Here is a 13,448-nt window from a genome sequence, read left to right on the forward strand (position 1 = left end):
GAAATAAAGGGAGGAAAGAAAGAAAATAAAGGGAGGAAAGAAAGAAAGAAAGAAAGAAAATAAAGGGAGGAAAGAAAGAAAGAAAGAAAGAAAGAAAGAAAGAAAGAAAGAAAGAAAGAAAGAAAGAGGAATCCATCCAGTTACCTTCTAGAGGAGACAGGAGGCATAAAAATTAAACAGAAAGAAAGAAAATAAAGGGAAGAAAGAAAGAAAGAAAGATGTGTGGGGGGGGGAAAAATGCATCCCGACTACACTTCCCAGCAGCCTCCGCGCGCCGAAGCGGGCGAAGGGGCGGGTGGGCGGAGACCTCGCGCCTTTATCCGGCGGCGCCTTCGGGTTTCTCCGCCCACCGGTCCCAACTAAGCCGCCCTGGATGGGGGGGGGAGGCTGTCGGCACCGCGCATGCGCCGCTTTCGCCTCAAGAGGCGGTTGCCGGGCGAACGGGCGAGGGTGGGGTTGGTTGTGGGGGGGGGCCGGAGGGTCCCTTTCTTTACGACGAGGAGGAGAGGGGGGCGTCTTGGCTGTCTCTAAATATATTTTCGGGAACGCTTCTATAGGCCTCGCCTTCCCCCAGTTTGGGCTCTTTCTTATTTATTTATTTATTTTATTTATTTTTTTATTTATTTTTTATCTATCTATCTATCTATCTATCTATCTATCTATCTATCTATCTATCTATCTATCTATCTATCTATCTATCTATCTATCTATCTATCTATCTATCTATCTATCTATCTATCTATCTATCTATCTATCTATCTATCTATCTATCTATCTATCTATCTATCTATCTATCTATCTATCTATCTATCTATCTATCTATCTATCTATCTATCTATCTATCTATCTATCTATCTATCTATCTATCTATCTATCTATCTACATTTATATGCCGCCCTTTCCCCCTTCCCTTAGCAGCAATCCCTGTGAGGGGGAAAAAAAAAAAGAGCGGAAAAACAGTCTTTGGGGGTGGGGGTGGGCAGAGGAGAGATTGACAGGCCCCTGCCCGCCTTTTTTTTTTTTTTTTTGAGGGAAGCCCCTCCCCCTCCGCGCTTCGCCTTTTCCCGCCGGGGGAGGGGCGCCGGGCGGGAGCGGTCGGTCACGTGACTCCTCCCTCCTTCCTTTCTCCCCGCCCCCTCCTCCTCCTCCTCCCCCTCCCTCCTTCCCCGCCCGCAGGTCGCTGCCCGCAGTTGCACGTGTGAGCGGGAGCGCCGCCGCAGCTGGGTCGACCCGACCGAGAAAAACCCACATTTTTTTGTGTGTGTGTTTTGTTTTGCCCGCTGGAGACCCTCCCCCTCGCCCCGCAAGCCGGCCCTCCAGCCATGGGCGACCCCCGGGACGTGCTGGTGGGGGATGTCAACTCCAACCTGCTGATCGGCTGCAGCACCGGGGACGCCCAGCTGGACCGGGCGGTGGGGCAGTGGCTGAGCTGGGACAAGGTGGGTGTGGGCACGGGGAGGGGGGACGAAACCCCCCCACCCACCCTCTTCCCAGTGGGGGTGGTGGGGGTGGTGCAGAAGACCTTCCCCAGCTGGCCAAAAGCAAGAATGAAGACAGGAATACATCAGTAAGGAAAGAGAGGCGATCTTTGGGGTGGGGGTGGGGGGTAGGGGTGGGGGCTCCTGGCAAGATGCCTCCTTAAGTAACCCCAGCTGCCTGCAATTGGTGCAGGTTCGAGTCCCACCAGGCTCAAGGTTGACTCAGCCTTCCATCCTTCCCAGGTAGGTAAAAGGAGGAGCCAGATTGTTGGGGGCAATAAGCTGACTTTGTAATAATGCCGCTTGGGGTGTGTGTGAAAGCCCTAATAAGCAGGCATATACATAGAATGAAGGCTACTGCTAAGCACATTGATTTGTGCTTCTTAGATTGTAAGCCGCCCTGAGTCTTCGGAGAAGGGCGGCATATAAATGGAATAAAAATAAAAATAAAGTAAAAGAGCAGGCAGGTGGGCATTGGCAATGCCCGCCCAGGCTTTGCCCACCTGGCAGGATCCTCCTGCCTGGGAAGGATGTTGGGGGGAAGCAGGTGGCATCAATGCACAGTGATTAATATGGATGCTTGTTTATTTGTAGGTAAGCGTTTCGGTGCATCCGTAGGTATGTATGCATGTAGGGTGTCTAGATGGGTGTTGACCTGTGTCTACGCTTTTGAGAGCAGGCGACGGAATTTCGTTTTTAAGGGCTGCCAGTGTGCCCACGGTTAAAAAAAAATAATGACAAGGTTATCTTATCTAGGTGGCCTTTTTGGGAGGGGAGAGTTGAGTGGGGTTTGGGGGGGGCGCAGGTGGGCATCGGCAATGCCAACCCAGCCTGGAGACCAAGGAGTAGGTTTGTCCATCTGGCAGAGTCTGGGCTGGGAAGGATGTTGGGAGGGATGACCACCAAGCCAGGACCAGAGCAGGTTTTTGTTGTTCGTCTTTTTTACAAATGGCTTGTTTGTGCCAAAATGCGCGTTCTCCTTTGCTGTCGCTGCCCTTGGCACCCCGGTGTGGGGGAATTATGTCGGTGAAAAAGCAAGGTGCCTGGCTCCCTTTTTTTTTTTTTTGGGCCATCAAATTGTATGCAAAGGCTACCTTCCCTTGAGAGATTGTAATGTGTTTGGAAATGCTTTCCTCTTTCTCCAGAGCAACCCAAACCCGGCTTTATGTGATTGCAACACCACATCCTGAAAGGTTGTTATTTAAGAAATACTCGGCGCAATGTAGCCTTGCTCATCTTATCAGGATAGGCTAAGGGAAAATGTCTGAGGGGGAATGGATGCTTTGCAGTTCTCTGCATCAAAAAAAAAATCTATGTTTTTCTAGCAGGAGATAGCTTGTATTTTTTTTAAAAAAAATGCTATTTGCCTTTGGGGGTGCTATGAAGTAACATGAGATTAAGCCGATTTATCTTAAGCTGCTCACAGGTTTTATGACATCTCTCTGGAAGAATAGAACATAAGTATAAAAAAGTTATACACATACACAAACACACACACACATACACATCCTATCCTATAGCCTTTGTTTTGTCTTAAAGCTCCTTTCCTTACAAAATTGAACTCAAATCTACTTTTTTATTACAATATAAAAAAAATACATCAGATCTTGTGTGGTTAAACAACAACAACCTTACACATATTACAAGTGAACATAAATTGGAAAAAAAACCCCAGGACAGAATAAACTGTATAAAATATTAATGCAAGATTAATTCAAAATTTAAATTTATAAAATCTAGAGACTATATAGAAACCTATGGTTTCATCTCATTTTTGGAAGTTAAGGGCATTTTAGAAATGGGTAGCAAATACATATCTAGAATTCATGCTTTCTAGTGCTATCTTTTTATAACCTTTTGCATGCTTTCTTTTTTTCCTCTTTTTGGAAAAAAACTCCAACTGGCATCCATTTCTAGTCTTCTGGCTACCTTATTTTAGGTTTTTCCCTTCCAGGCTCTTTGATGACCTCATAAGAAATCTGTTAGTATGGAAGAGAAAAAAAATTATGTGCATAGGAATGAGAGCTGTCTAAAGGTCAGGAGTCTGCATTTTGGAAATTAATGGACATTATCTGTGGATGACTGGCAAAGAGAAGATTCTGTGTGCCTGCATTGCAAAGTAGAACGAGAGAGCAGATATTAAAATTCTGGTATCTGGCCATGGACAGTCCATTAGTCTCCCCTTATCCCACATTTTAGTGCCATCATTATAGAATAGAATAGAATAGAATAGAATAGAATAGAATAGAATAGAATAGAATAGAATAGAATAGAACAGAACAGAATAGAATAGAATAGAATAGAATAGAATAGAATAGAAAATATGGAATGGAATAGAACAGAATAGAATAGAATAGAAGCTGGAAGGGACCTTGGAGGTCTTCTAGTCCAGCCCCCCGCTTAAGCAGGAGAACCTATATCATCTCAGACAACGTGACTGTCTAGCTAGCCTCTTCTTAAAAAATCTCCAGTGATGGAGCGCCCACGATTTCTGGTGGCAAGCTGTTCCACTGGTTAATTGTCCTCACTGTTAGGAAGTTTCTCCTTAATTCCAGGTTGCTTCTCTCCTTGATCAGTTTCCATCCATTGTTTCTTGTCCTTGCCTCTGGTGCTTTGGAGAATAGCGTGACCCCGTCCTCTTTTGTGGCAGCCCTCAAATACTGGAACACTGCTATCATGTTGACCCCGTTTCTTCTTTTCTTTAGACTAGCCAAACCCAAGTCCTTCAGCCGTTCTTCGTATGTTTTAGTTTCCAGGCCTTGAATCATCTTAGTTGCTCTTCTCTGGATTTTTTTTCCAACGTCTCAACATCTTTATTGTGATATGGTGACCAAAACTGGCTGCAGTACTCCAGGTGTGGCCTCACCAGGGTTTTATAAAGCGGTACTAATACCACGCGTGATCTTGCTTCTACGCCTCTGTTTATGCAACCCAGGATTGTGTTAGCTGTTTTGGCTGCTGCTGCACACGGCCGGCTCACGGTCAAGCGATCGTCCACTAGGACTCCAAGGTCCCCTCTCGCAGTTGCTGTTTTAAAGCCAGGTCTCGCCCAATCTGTACTTGTACCTTGGGGTTTTTCCTGCCTAGATGTAAGACTTTGCTTTTCTCCACACTGAAACTCATTTTGTTGGATAGGGCCCCTTGTTCAAGTTTGTCGAAATCTTTTTGGATCCTGAGTTTGTCTTCTGGGGTGTTGGCTACTCCTGCCAGTTTGGTGTCGTCTGCAAATTTGATGAGTTCCCTTTCAATTCCCTCGTCTAAATCATTGATGAAGATATTGAGTCCTGGGCCTAAGACGGAACCTTGTAGTACCCCACTGCTTACTCCTCTCCATGTGGATGTAGTGCCGTTGAGGACTACTCGCTGAGTACAGTTTGCCAGCCAGCTACAGAACCATCTGTTGGTGATGTTGTCTACTCCACCTTTTCCTAGCTTACCAAGGAGTAGGTTGCGGTCTACTTTGTCAAATGCCTTACTGAAGTCTTAAGTATACTACGTCCACTGCGTTTCGCTGATCTATTAGTTTAGTCACTTTATCAAAGAATGAGATGAGATTGATTTGGCATGATCTGTTTTTGAGAAACCCGTGCTGGCTACTAGTTATAACTTTATTTGCTTCTGGTTGTTTGCAGATCTGTTTTTTGATTATCATTTCCAGGATCTTCCCAGGTATTGATGTTAGACTGATTGGTCTGTAGTTTCCTGGGTCGGTTTTTTTTCCCCTTTCTTGAAGATGGGAACCACATCAGCCCTTTTCCAATCCTCAATTTACTTCCCCCGTGCTGCAGGATTTTTGAAAGATGTGGTGCAATAGTTCTGAGATAATATCTGTCAGCTCCTTCAGAACACTGGGATGTAATCTGTCAGGTCCCGGTGATTTATATTCGTCAAGGTCGGATAGGTGTTCTCTTACCATTTTCTTGCTTATTTTAATTTTTGTTTCTAATTTCTCTTTTGCAGTGGTTTTTTTTTGTATGTTGGGCTATGGTTTCTCTTTGTGTGAAGACTGATGCAAAGTATGAATTAAGCAGTTCTGCTTTTTCCCTGTTGCCTCTTATTTCCTTGTCATCTTTTCCCATTAGTGCACCTACAGTTTCCTTGCCCTTTTTCTTGTTTATTGGAAGAAGCTTTTATTATTATTATTATTATTGATTTCTGTTGCAAGTCTTTGTTTGTTCTGAGCGTTTGCTTTCCTGACTTCATCTTTGCATGTTCTGGCTGTCTGCTGATCATCGGCCCTTAGTTATGTGACCCTCTTTCCATTTTTTGCATTTGCGCTTTTTTGTCTTTCAGTTTGTCAGCGAGATCTTTGTGCAGCCGTGCTAGTTTCTTCTTGAATTTCTTGGTTTTTTTTCTTTTTCAGTGGTATTGTGCTGGACTGGGCTTTTATGATTGCATTTTTCAGAGTTTCCCACGCTTCTTGGGTTGTTTTCCCCTTTAGTATTTTCATCCACGGGATCTTTCCTAGGTTCTCTCTGAGTCAGCTCTTTTGAAGCTTAAGACCCTGGTTGGATTGTTTTCTGTTGCTAGTGTTTGCATTATATTAAATTCCAGTCGCCCCAGGTTCCGGCAACTTCAACTCCCTCTATCACTTCTTCTCTATTAGTAAGGATTAGGTCCAGTATGGCTTTACGTCTGGTCCCTTCCTTCACCTTTTGGGTGACAAAGTTGTCGGCTAGGTTGGTTAGGAATCTGCAGAGTTTGTCTCCCAGTTGATATTAGGATAGTTGAAATCTCCCATCACTACTGTGGTATGCCTACATACTGTTGTGATTCAGGGTCAGCCTGTGGGTTCGGCAGTTGGGTCGGACGACTCAGAGGAGGAGGAGGGGGCTGTTGAAGACCTTGCTGAGGGGGTTGAAGATCTTGCTGATGAGAGCCCTCAGCCAGGCCCCTCCCACTTGGTCACCATGGAGACCCAGCTGTGTGAGCCTGACAGCGTGGATGAAGATGACCCACAGCTGGCCCTGTTCAAGGACGCCCGACGCAGGAGGCAGTCAATTAGGAGTAAACAGAGGAAGGCAATGGGGCTTCTCGGAAGGAGGCAGAGAGAAGCCACGCCCTGAACTCTATATAAAGGGAATGTGTGGGGAGGGCTGGTTTGCTGAAGGCAACCGGGAATGTGTGGGGAGGGCTGGTTTGCTGAAGGCAACCGCTTGGATAGTTCGTGTTTCTTAAAGCTCCGGTTTCTTGGTTCGTGTCTTGTTTGTTTTTGTAGCTATAAATTTGGCAGGCGTAATTCCAGCCTCTTGCCGTTTGTAAAGGGGTTGTCCACACACACACACACACACAGGCTTAAAAGCTGCCATTAGAGGGATTTAAATGAGAGCATTGAATGTTATGGATTAAAAAGAAAATAGCCTTCAGTGCTGCTGACTTTTGCATCTTAGGATGCCGAGAAGACTAGACTTGTAGGAATCCTAGACATCTGTAATAACTAGAATAATTGCATGAACTGTGTAGCTTCTTCATGTGAAAAAAAATGTCTTACAGGCTCCAGAATTGGCTGGCATCATTACAAACCTTGTTAAGTTGGGTGCTGGAGTTTTCCTAAGAAAACATGGGAGAGAATGCTTAATACAGTGTATCTCGGCTTGGCAGCTTTTAAGACACGTGGATTTCAGTTCCCCAGGTTCCCCAGCCAGCATGCCTAGTATTCTACTGAATCCTATATTAGTGTTGGATCTTTTCAGAGATTATGAAGCCAAAGGGAGGGGCCACCCAAATGGCTTCTTCTCAAATCGTGGAGCTCTTCAATTTGCTTGCTTCAAGAACTTCCCTCCGGCCGGGAAGCCTATTTTAGGCTGCAGCTGTCTCTAAAATGGGATAGCGGAAATGATTAATAACGTGCCACCAGATGCACAGATAGAGGAGAAAGTGAAAGCCGTGGCTTGTGATTTGGTGGAAGCTGGCAGAAGCAGAGAACTGGCTTTGAATGTGCAGCTAATCCTAGATTCGGATCTTGGCTTAGCCTGTTAAAAGAGAGAGAGAGATCCTAGCTCAGGGGTCCCCAACCCCTGGTCTGTGGACTGGTACCGGGCTGTGGCATGCCAGCAACCGGTCCGCACAAACAAGCATGTGGTCCTCAATGGAACCGCATCTACATGGAGGGAAGTATGTAGTGGGGTGCCCCAGGGCTCTGTCCTGGGCCCAGCGCTCTTCAACATCCTCATCAACGATTTGGATGAGGGGATAGATGGGGAACTCATCATATTTGCAGGCGACACCAAGCTGGCAGGAATAGCCAACACTCCAGAAGACAGGATTAAGATATAGGAGGATCTGGACAGACTTGAACACTGGGCGCTATCTAACAAAATGAAATTCAGTGGTGAAAAAAGGAAGGTTCTGCATTTAGGCAAGAAAAACCGAATGTACAGGTATAGTATAGGTGGTACCTTGCTCAAAAGTAGCAACTGTGAGAGGGATGTCGGAGTCCTAGTGGACGATCACTTAAATATGAGCCAGCCTTGTGCTGCAGCTGCCAAAAAAGCCAACATGGTGCTAGGCTGCATTAGAGGGACAGAATCAAGATCACGTGAAGTATTAATACCACTTTACAAGGCCTTGGTAAGGCCACACTTGGAATGCGGCATACAGTTTTGGTCACCACGATGTAAAAAAGTTGTTGAGACTATAGAAAGAGTGCAGAGAAGAGCAACAAGGATGATTAGGGGACTGGAGGTTAAAACTTATGAAGTATGGTTGCAGGAATTGGGTATGTCTAGTTTAATGAAGAGAAGGACGAGGGGGGACACGATAGCTGCGTTCCATTATCTCAGGGGCTGCCCCAAAGAAGAGGCAGTCAAGCTATTCTCCAAAGCGCCTGAAGGCAGGACAAGAAGCAACGGATGGAAACTCATCAAGGAGAGAAGCAACCTGGAACTAAGGAGAAACTTCCTGACAAGTTACCACAATTAACCAGTGGAACAACCTGTCTCCAGAAGCTGTGAATGCTCCAACAATGGAAGTTTTTAAGAAGAGATTGGACAGCCATTTGTTTGAAATGGTATAGGGTTCCCTGCCTGAGCAGGGGGTTGGACTAGATGACCTGCAAGGTCCCTTCCAACTTTATTATTATTAAGCAAAGCCCTATCCGCGGGATGCAGGCAGCACACAAAACGACGCCCCCTTGCGGGGATGCAGGGAAGCTGCTGTTGCTGGGATGCTGCTGGTGAAGCTGGGCAGAGGCTGCTCCTGCCCAGGGTTAGCGCCCATGAAAGAAAGACACAGAGATCTCTCGGGGAAAGGGCCCCGCTGCTCCTGGGATGCACCCTGGATGCTGGACACTGAACCACGAGGAGCAGTGGACCTTGTTTATTTATAGCAAAAGCAACCAATCACATTTTATTGTTATTCAAATAGACCAATCATGGTTACACGTGTGTTCTTCTAAACTATCCTAAAAGGACATAGGTGTTAGAGGTAGATACAAATGCAGTAATGACCAATCATTTGCAGGAGACGTCAGAATTTACCTTAAATTGAATAGCCAATGGTGTGGAGGAATACTGTGACCATGCCCTTATCTGGCTGCAGCCAAATGGCCTCTCCTAGGTTCCTTTGTTTTCTGGGTTTATGACTTACTTCCTTGCACATGGTTCACTGACCTTATCTGGCTGTAGCCAAATGGCCTCTCTGGGTTTATGGCTTACTTCCTTGCACATGGTTCACTGAAGACTTTCCATGGTAGAAAAGTATTAGCCAGAAAAGTACTAGCCAGCTACATGTATAGGAACAGAGATCATGGTTATTCCAACATCTCCTCCGTTTTTGTTTTAAATGCAGAATCTGTGTGTTCCGCTTCAAAGTTGAGGAGGGATGGGTTCTTTAGAGATGCACCTTCGGGAGAGTCAAGAGGCAAGCGAGCCCAAAAGGCATTTTTATTTTCCTCTTTTAGGAGACAAAGGAGTCTCTAGTTCAAATTGAGCATTAGGCTCTTCTGAATCCTCCTGGGGAAGGGATTGATACTTACTGTACCATAAAGAATTAATTTGTTTAACAGCTCTCTGTTCAGCTATCAAGGAAATACTGTTAGTAATACTTTTGATAAAGATACGCTACTGTTAGTAATACTTTGATAAAGATAGGATACTGTTAGTAATACTTTCGATAAAGATAGGATACTGTTAGTAATACTTTCGATAAAGATAGGATACTGTTAGTAATACTTTGATAAAGATAGGCAAGACACAAGGTAAAATAGTACATCCTAATACAATCATACTAATAAAAGCTACAATAGCTTGTAAACCAGGTAGTCTGGGAAACCAGGAGCCAAATAATTCCTGAAAGTTGAAACCATTTCAAGTTTGGACAGGAACATGAGCTACAGAGTTCACATAGATGATGATAGTAGACTCGTTGTTAACAACAGGTTGTTCCTTCTGGGTCCATGCGATGGGGCAAAAACAGTGTGAAAAGAGTCATTTTTGACTGGAAGCAATGTCAAAGGTGTCAAGAACAGGATGGGATAGCTGGTGAAGTGGAGTTGACGTCTGGGGTAAGCTTTCAGATGGAATTGTGTTTTAGTGGCATCAGTCAGTGGTGTAAGAACAAAGCTGAAAAAAGTCACAAACCATGCTGTCATCTTTAATGGGTTCTGCAGTTGTGTTTGTGGAGGCATGATATGGACGAACGTGGCGACCTGGGATCCACAGCACTTTGTCTGGCACCTGGACTGCAGCATAGCCTCTTCCCCAAGTGAGAAGGTCTGCAGGGCCTTTCCAAGTTAGGTCTGGAAGTTGGCGATACCACACTTTGGGTTTAGGCTGATCTGCAACTAGAGATGAAAAATGCCGCTCTGCGGCTGTGGTTAAGGGATGGCCAGTCAAGTTTGAAAAGTTCAGAGTGTAGAGGCAAAGGTTAAGAGTATCTTGCAATGCTGGGAGGTTGGGGCTTCGTTTTCCCCCGTTCTGATTTTTATAACGATCTAATGCATGTTTCAAAGTTTGGTTAGCCCTTTCCACCAAGGCTTGGCCTTGGCTATTATATGGAATTCCAAATTTGTGTGTTATCTGCCAATGATGACAAAATTCTGCCATGGCTTGACTGCTGTAGGCAGGGCCATTATCTGTTTTGAGTTCTTTTGGACATCCCAGCACTGCAAAGGTCCGAATACAATGATTAATTACATGTTTAGTGGCTTCACCCTTTTGGGGGGTGGCCATGATGAATCCTGAGAAGGTGTCAATTGAAACATGCAAATACTTCCATGGGGCAAATGGTGCATATTGTGTGACATCCATTTGCCAAATTTGGCAAGGCTCCAATCCCCTTGGATTTACACCCATAGGGATTGCAGTTGCTTGTTTGCTGCATGTTGGGCACTGCTGGCGAATTGCAATTGCTTCTGCAGCGGTGATGCCAAACTGCTTCTGCAAAGCTTTGGAATTTTGATGGAAATATGAATGACTTTCCCAGGGGGTGAGGGGTTGCAAGGAACAGGCCGAGGGTCCGGAGGCAGCCTGATCTGCAACGTTGTTTAGGCTAGTGCTGATTAAGGGAGGGAAATTCTCCCAGATATCACCTTCTATCAATGTGTCCTGCACACAGACACAAAAACATCAAAAACAAAAAAAAAACAAAAACAAAAAACAACTCCACAAAAAGATCAGAGTAATTACTTTTGGGTGATGTTTAACCAAAAACTCAAAAATTTCCAAAAATTTCTTTTGGGTGATGTTTAACCCCCCTTTCTCAGACTGGAATTCTAAGCAGAGAAAAAAAAATGGTTAAAAGGACCAGCCCCCCCCCCTCTTCTGGCTGTCTCTCCCTTTCTCACTCTTAAAGTAACAGAGCGGGGTTGGGGGGGTGAGTAAAAGAAACTTTACAAAAATCTCACCACTAAAAAAAATAAAAAATAAAAATAGTTTGCTCTCCTTTACATGCAGTTACTCTCACATATCATCCATGGCTTTTACAACAATAAAATCTGCAATTTAGAGGGCTAACACACTCACGTGTACATATCAGCAAATTAACTCATTCACTTCCATTCTGACTGCTTGCATAAACAATTTCACATACAAAAATTTCATTTCATACTTTCTCCAGACAAACCATACATTGTTAAATAAGGCCTTTTTGTTTGGTGTTATCAGAGAGGATTTTGATCCTCTTCCAAGTCTTGGAAATAACACAGAACAACACAGACAGACATATATACACAGATACTATTATAACAACATTTATTTAAAACAGAACAAAACACACATATAAAACAACATTTATTTAAAACAGAACAAAACACACATATCAATTTGGGGTTTTAGGCCAAAACAATAATCCAAAGAGCTAGATAAAAAAAAGATAGAAGAAAAACTTGATTTTATTTCTTTGATTTTTCTTTTCTTTTCATGGGAAGCTAGATCTCAGACAGGTCCAGGCAGTTGAATTCAACAGGCGCGCCCCTGGACTTTACTGAGAACAGCTTGCCCCAAGAGGCTCTTTCAAGCCCCACATAAGCCAATTTTAACAGGAGTTCATTTCGGGCATATTCATTGTCTATTTGCCTTGTATTTTCTTAGGTGCCCTGCTGAGTTTCTCCCAGCTGAATCCTCATAAGGAGGGGGAGCCAGAGAAACTGAAAAGGCTTAATGAAAAAGAGAATCAGTGAAAAGTTCAGAGGGGTTAGAAGCATTAAGAGGAAAAGAAATGTCAGCCTTTGTTGTCGGGCTGGCTGACTGCCCCCCCTCTAGATTCCCTGCTGGGAACCAGAAGAGACGTGGCCAAACAGCACGCGATAATCAGCGATGGTCATATGAGTGCCAAGGTAATCAATAGTTTTTGGAGTCAGAGGAGTATAAACAGGTTGTACAAAAGTGACAGGATAGGCAGCACAAGCTTCTAAATCCTCTGGATCTAATATCTCGAAGGCATGAGCTGCAAGCATAGAGTGAACAAAAGGTGCCCCTTGAGTGGGGCTGGGAGGTGGAGGAGGGAGATTTGAAGAAGGAGGAGGGGGGAAGGGAGGAGGTTTAGAAATGGTAATGGCAACAAGCTCAGAGGCTTTTTCCTCTTTGTCAGAGGGAGAGACAGGCACAGCAGGGCAAAGAGAAGAGGTAGGAGGAAGCTTCTCCGGAGGGAGATCTGAGGAAGGAGGAGGAGGGAAAGGGGGAGGAGGGGGTTTAGAAATGGAGGCTTTGGCATTATCAATTAATTCCCTCAACTCCTGCAGATACGCTGTCTGCTGTTGAGAGAATTTTCCACCCATACTCACGAAAATTCCTGCGTCTAGCAACGGACGAGGATGAGTCGCGGCCACCGTCGGGCGAATGAGTATGGATGGCTGAAGACGTATTCCACAGAATCACGTCGGGGTCACCATTTGCGGGGATGCAGGGAAGCTGCTGTTGCTGGGATGCTGCTGGTGAAGCTGGGCAGAGGCTGCTCCTGCCCAGGGTTAGCGCCCATGAAAGAAAGACACAGAGATCTCTCGGGGAAAGGGCCCCGCTGCTCCTGGGATGCACCCTGGATGCTGGACACTGAACCACGAGGAGCAGTGGACCTTGTTTATTTATAGCAAAAGCAACCAATCACATTTTATTGTTATTCAAATAGACCAATCATGGTTACACGTGTGTTCTTCTAAACTATCCTAAAAGGACATAGGTGTTAGAGGTAGATACAAATGCAGTAATGACCAATCATTTGCAGGAGACGTCAGAATTTACCTTAAATTGAATAGCCAATGGTGTGGAGGAATACTGTGACCATGCCCTTATCTGGCTGCAGCCAAATGGCCTCTCCTAGGTTCCTTTGTTTTCTGGGTTTATGACTTACTTCCTTGCACATGGTTCACTGACCTTATCTGGCTGTAGCCAAATGGCCTCTCTGGGTTTATGGCTTACTTCCTTGCACATGGTTCACTGAAGACTTTCCATGGTAGAAAAGTATTAGCCAGAAAAGTACTAGCCAGCTACATGTATAGGAACAGAGATCATGGTTATTCCAACACCCCCTCCAGTC

At 44.9% G+C, this 13,448-nt stretch overlaps 1 protein-coding gene across 1 annotated transcript in view; it reads left to right on the plus strand.

Moving 5' to 3' along the window:
• Window positions 1-971: 971 nt before the first annotated feature.
• The window catches only part of PGM2L1 (phosphoglucomutase 2 like 1), a gene marked incomplete at its 3' end in the record, with an annotated part of 51,406 nt that continues 38,929 nt past the window's right edge, over window positions 972-13,448 (plus strand). Inside the window, exon 1 of the mRNA XM_083362518.1 lies at window positions 972-1,439. Coding sequence (XP_083218644.1) covers window positions 1,323-1,439 — 117 coding nt within the window. The 5' untranslated portion in view covers window positions 972-1,322. The remainder of the gene's footprint in view (window positions 1,440-13,448) is intronic.

Source organism: Vipera ursinii (assembly GCF_947247035.1).
Source record: "Vipera ursinii genome assembly, chromosome: 4".
In the NCBI taxonomy this organism is placed as follows: Eukaryota; Metazoa; Chordata; class Lepidosauria; order Squamata; family Viperidae; genus Vipera; species Vipera ursinii.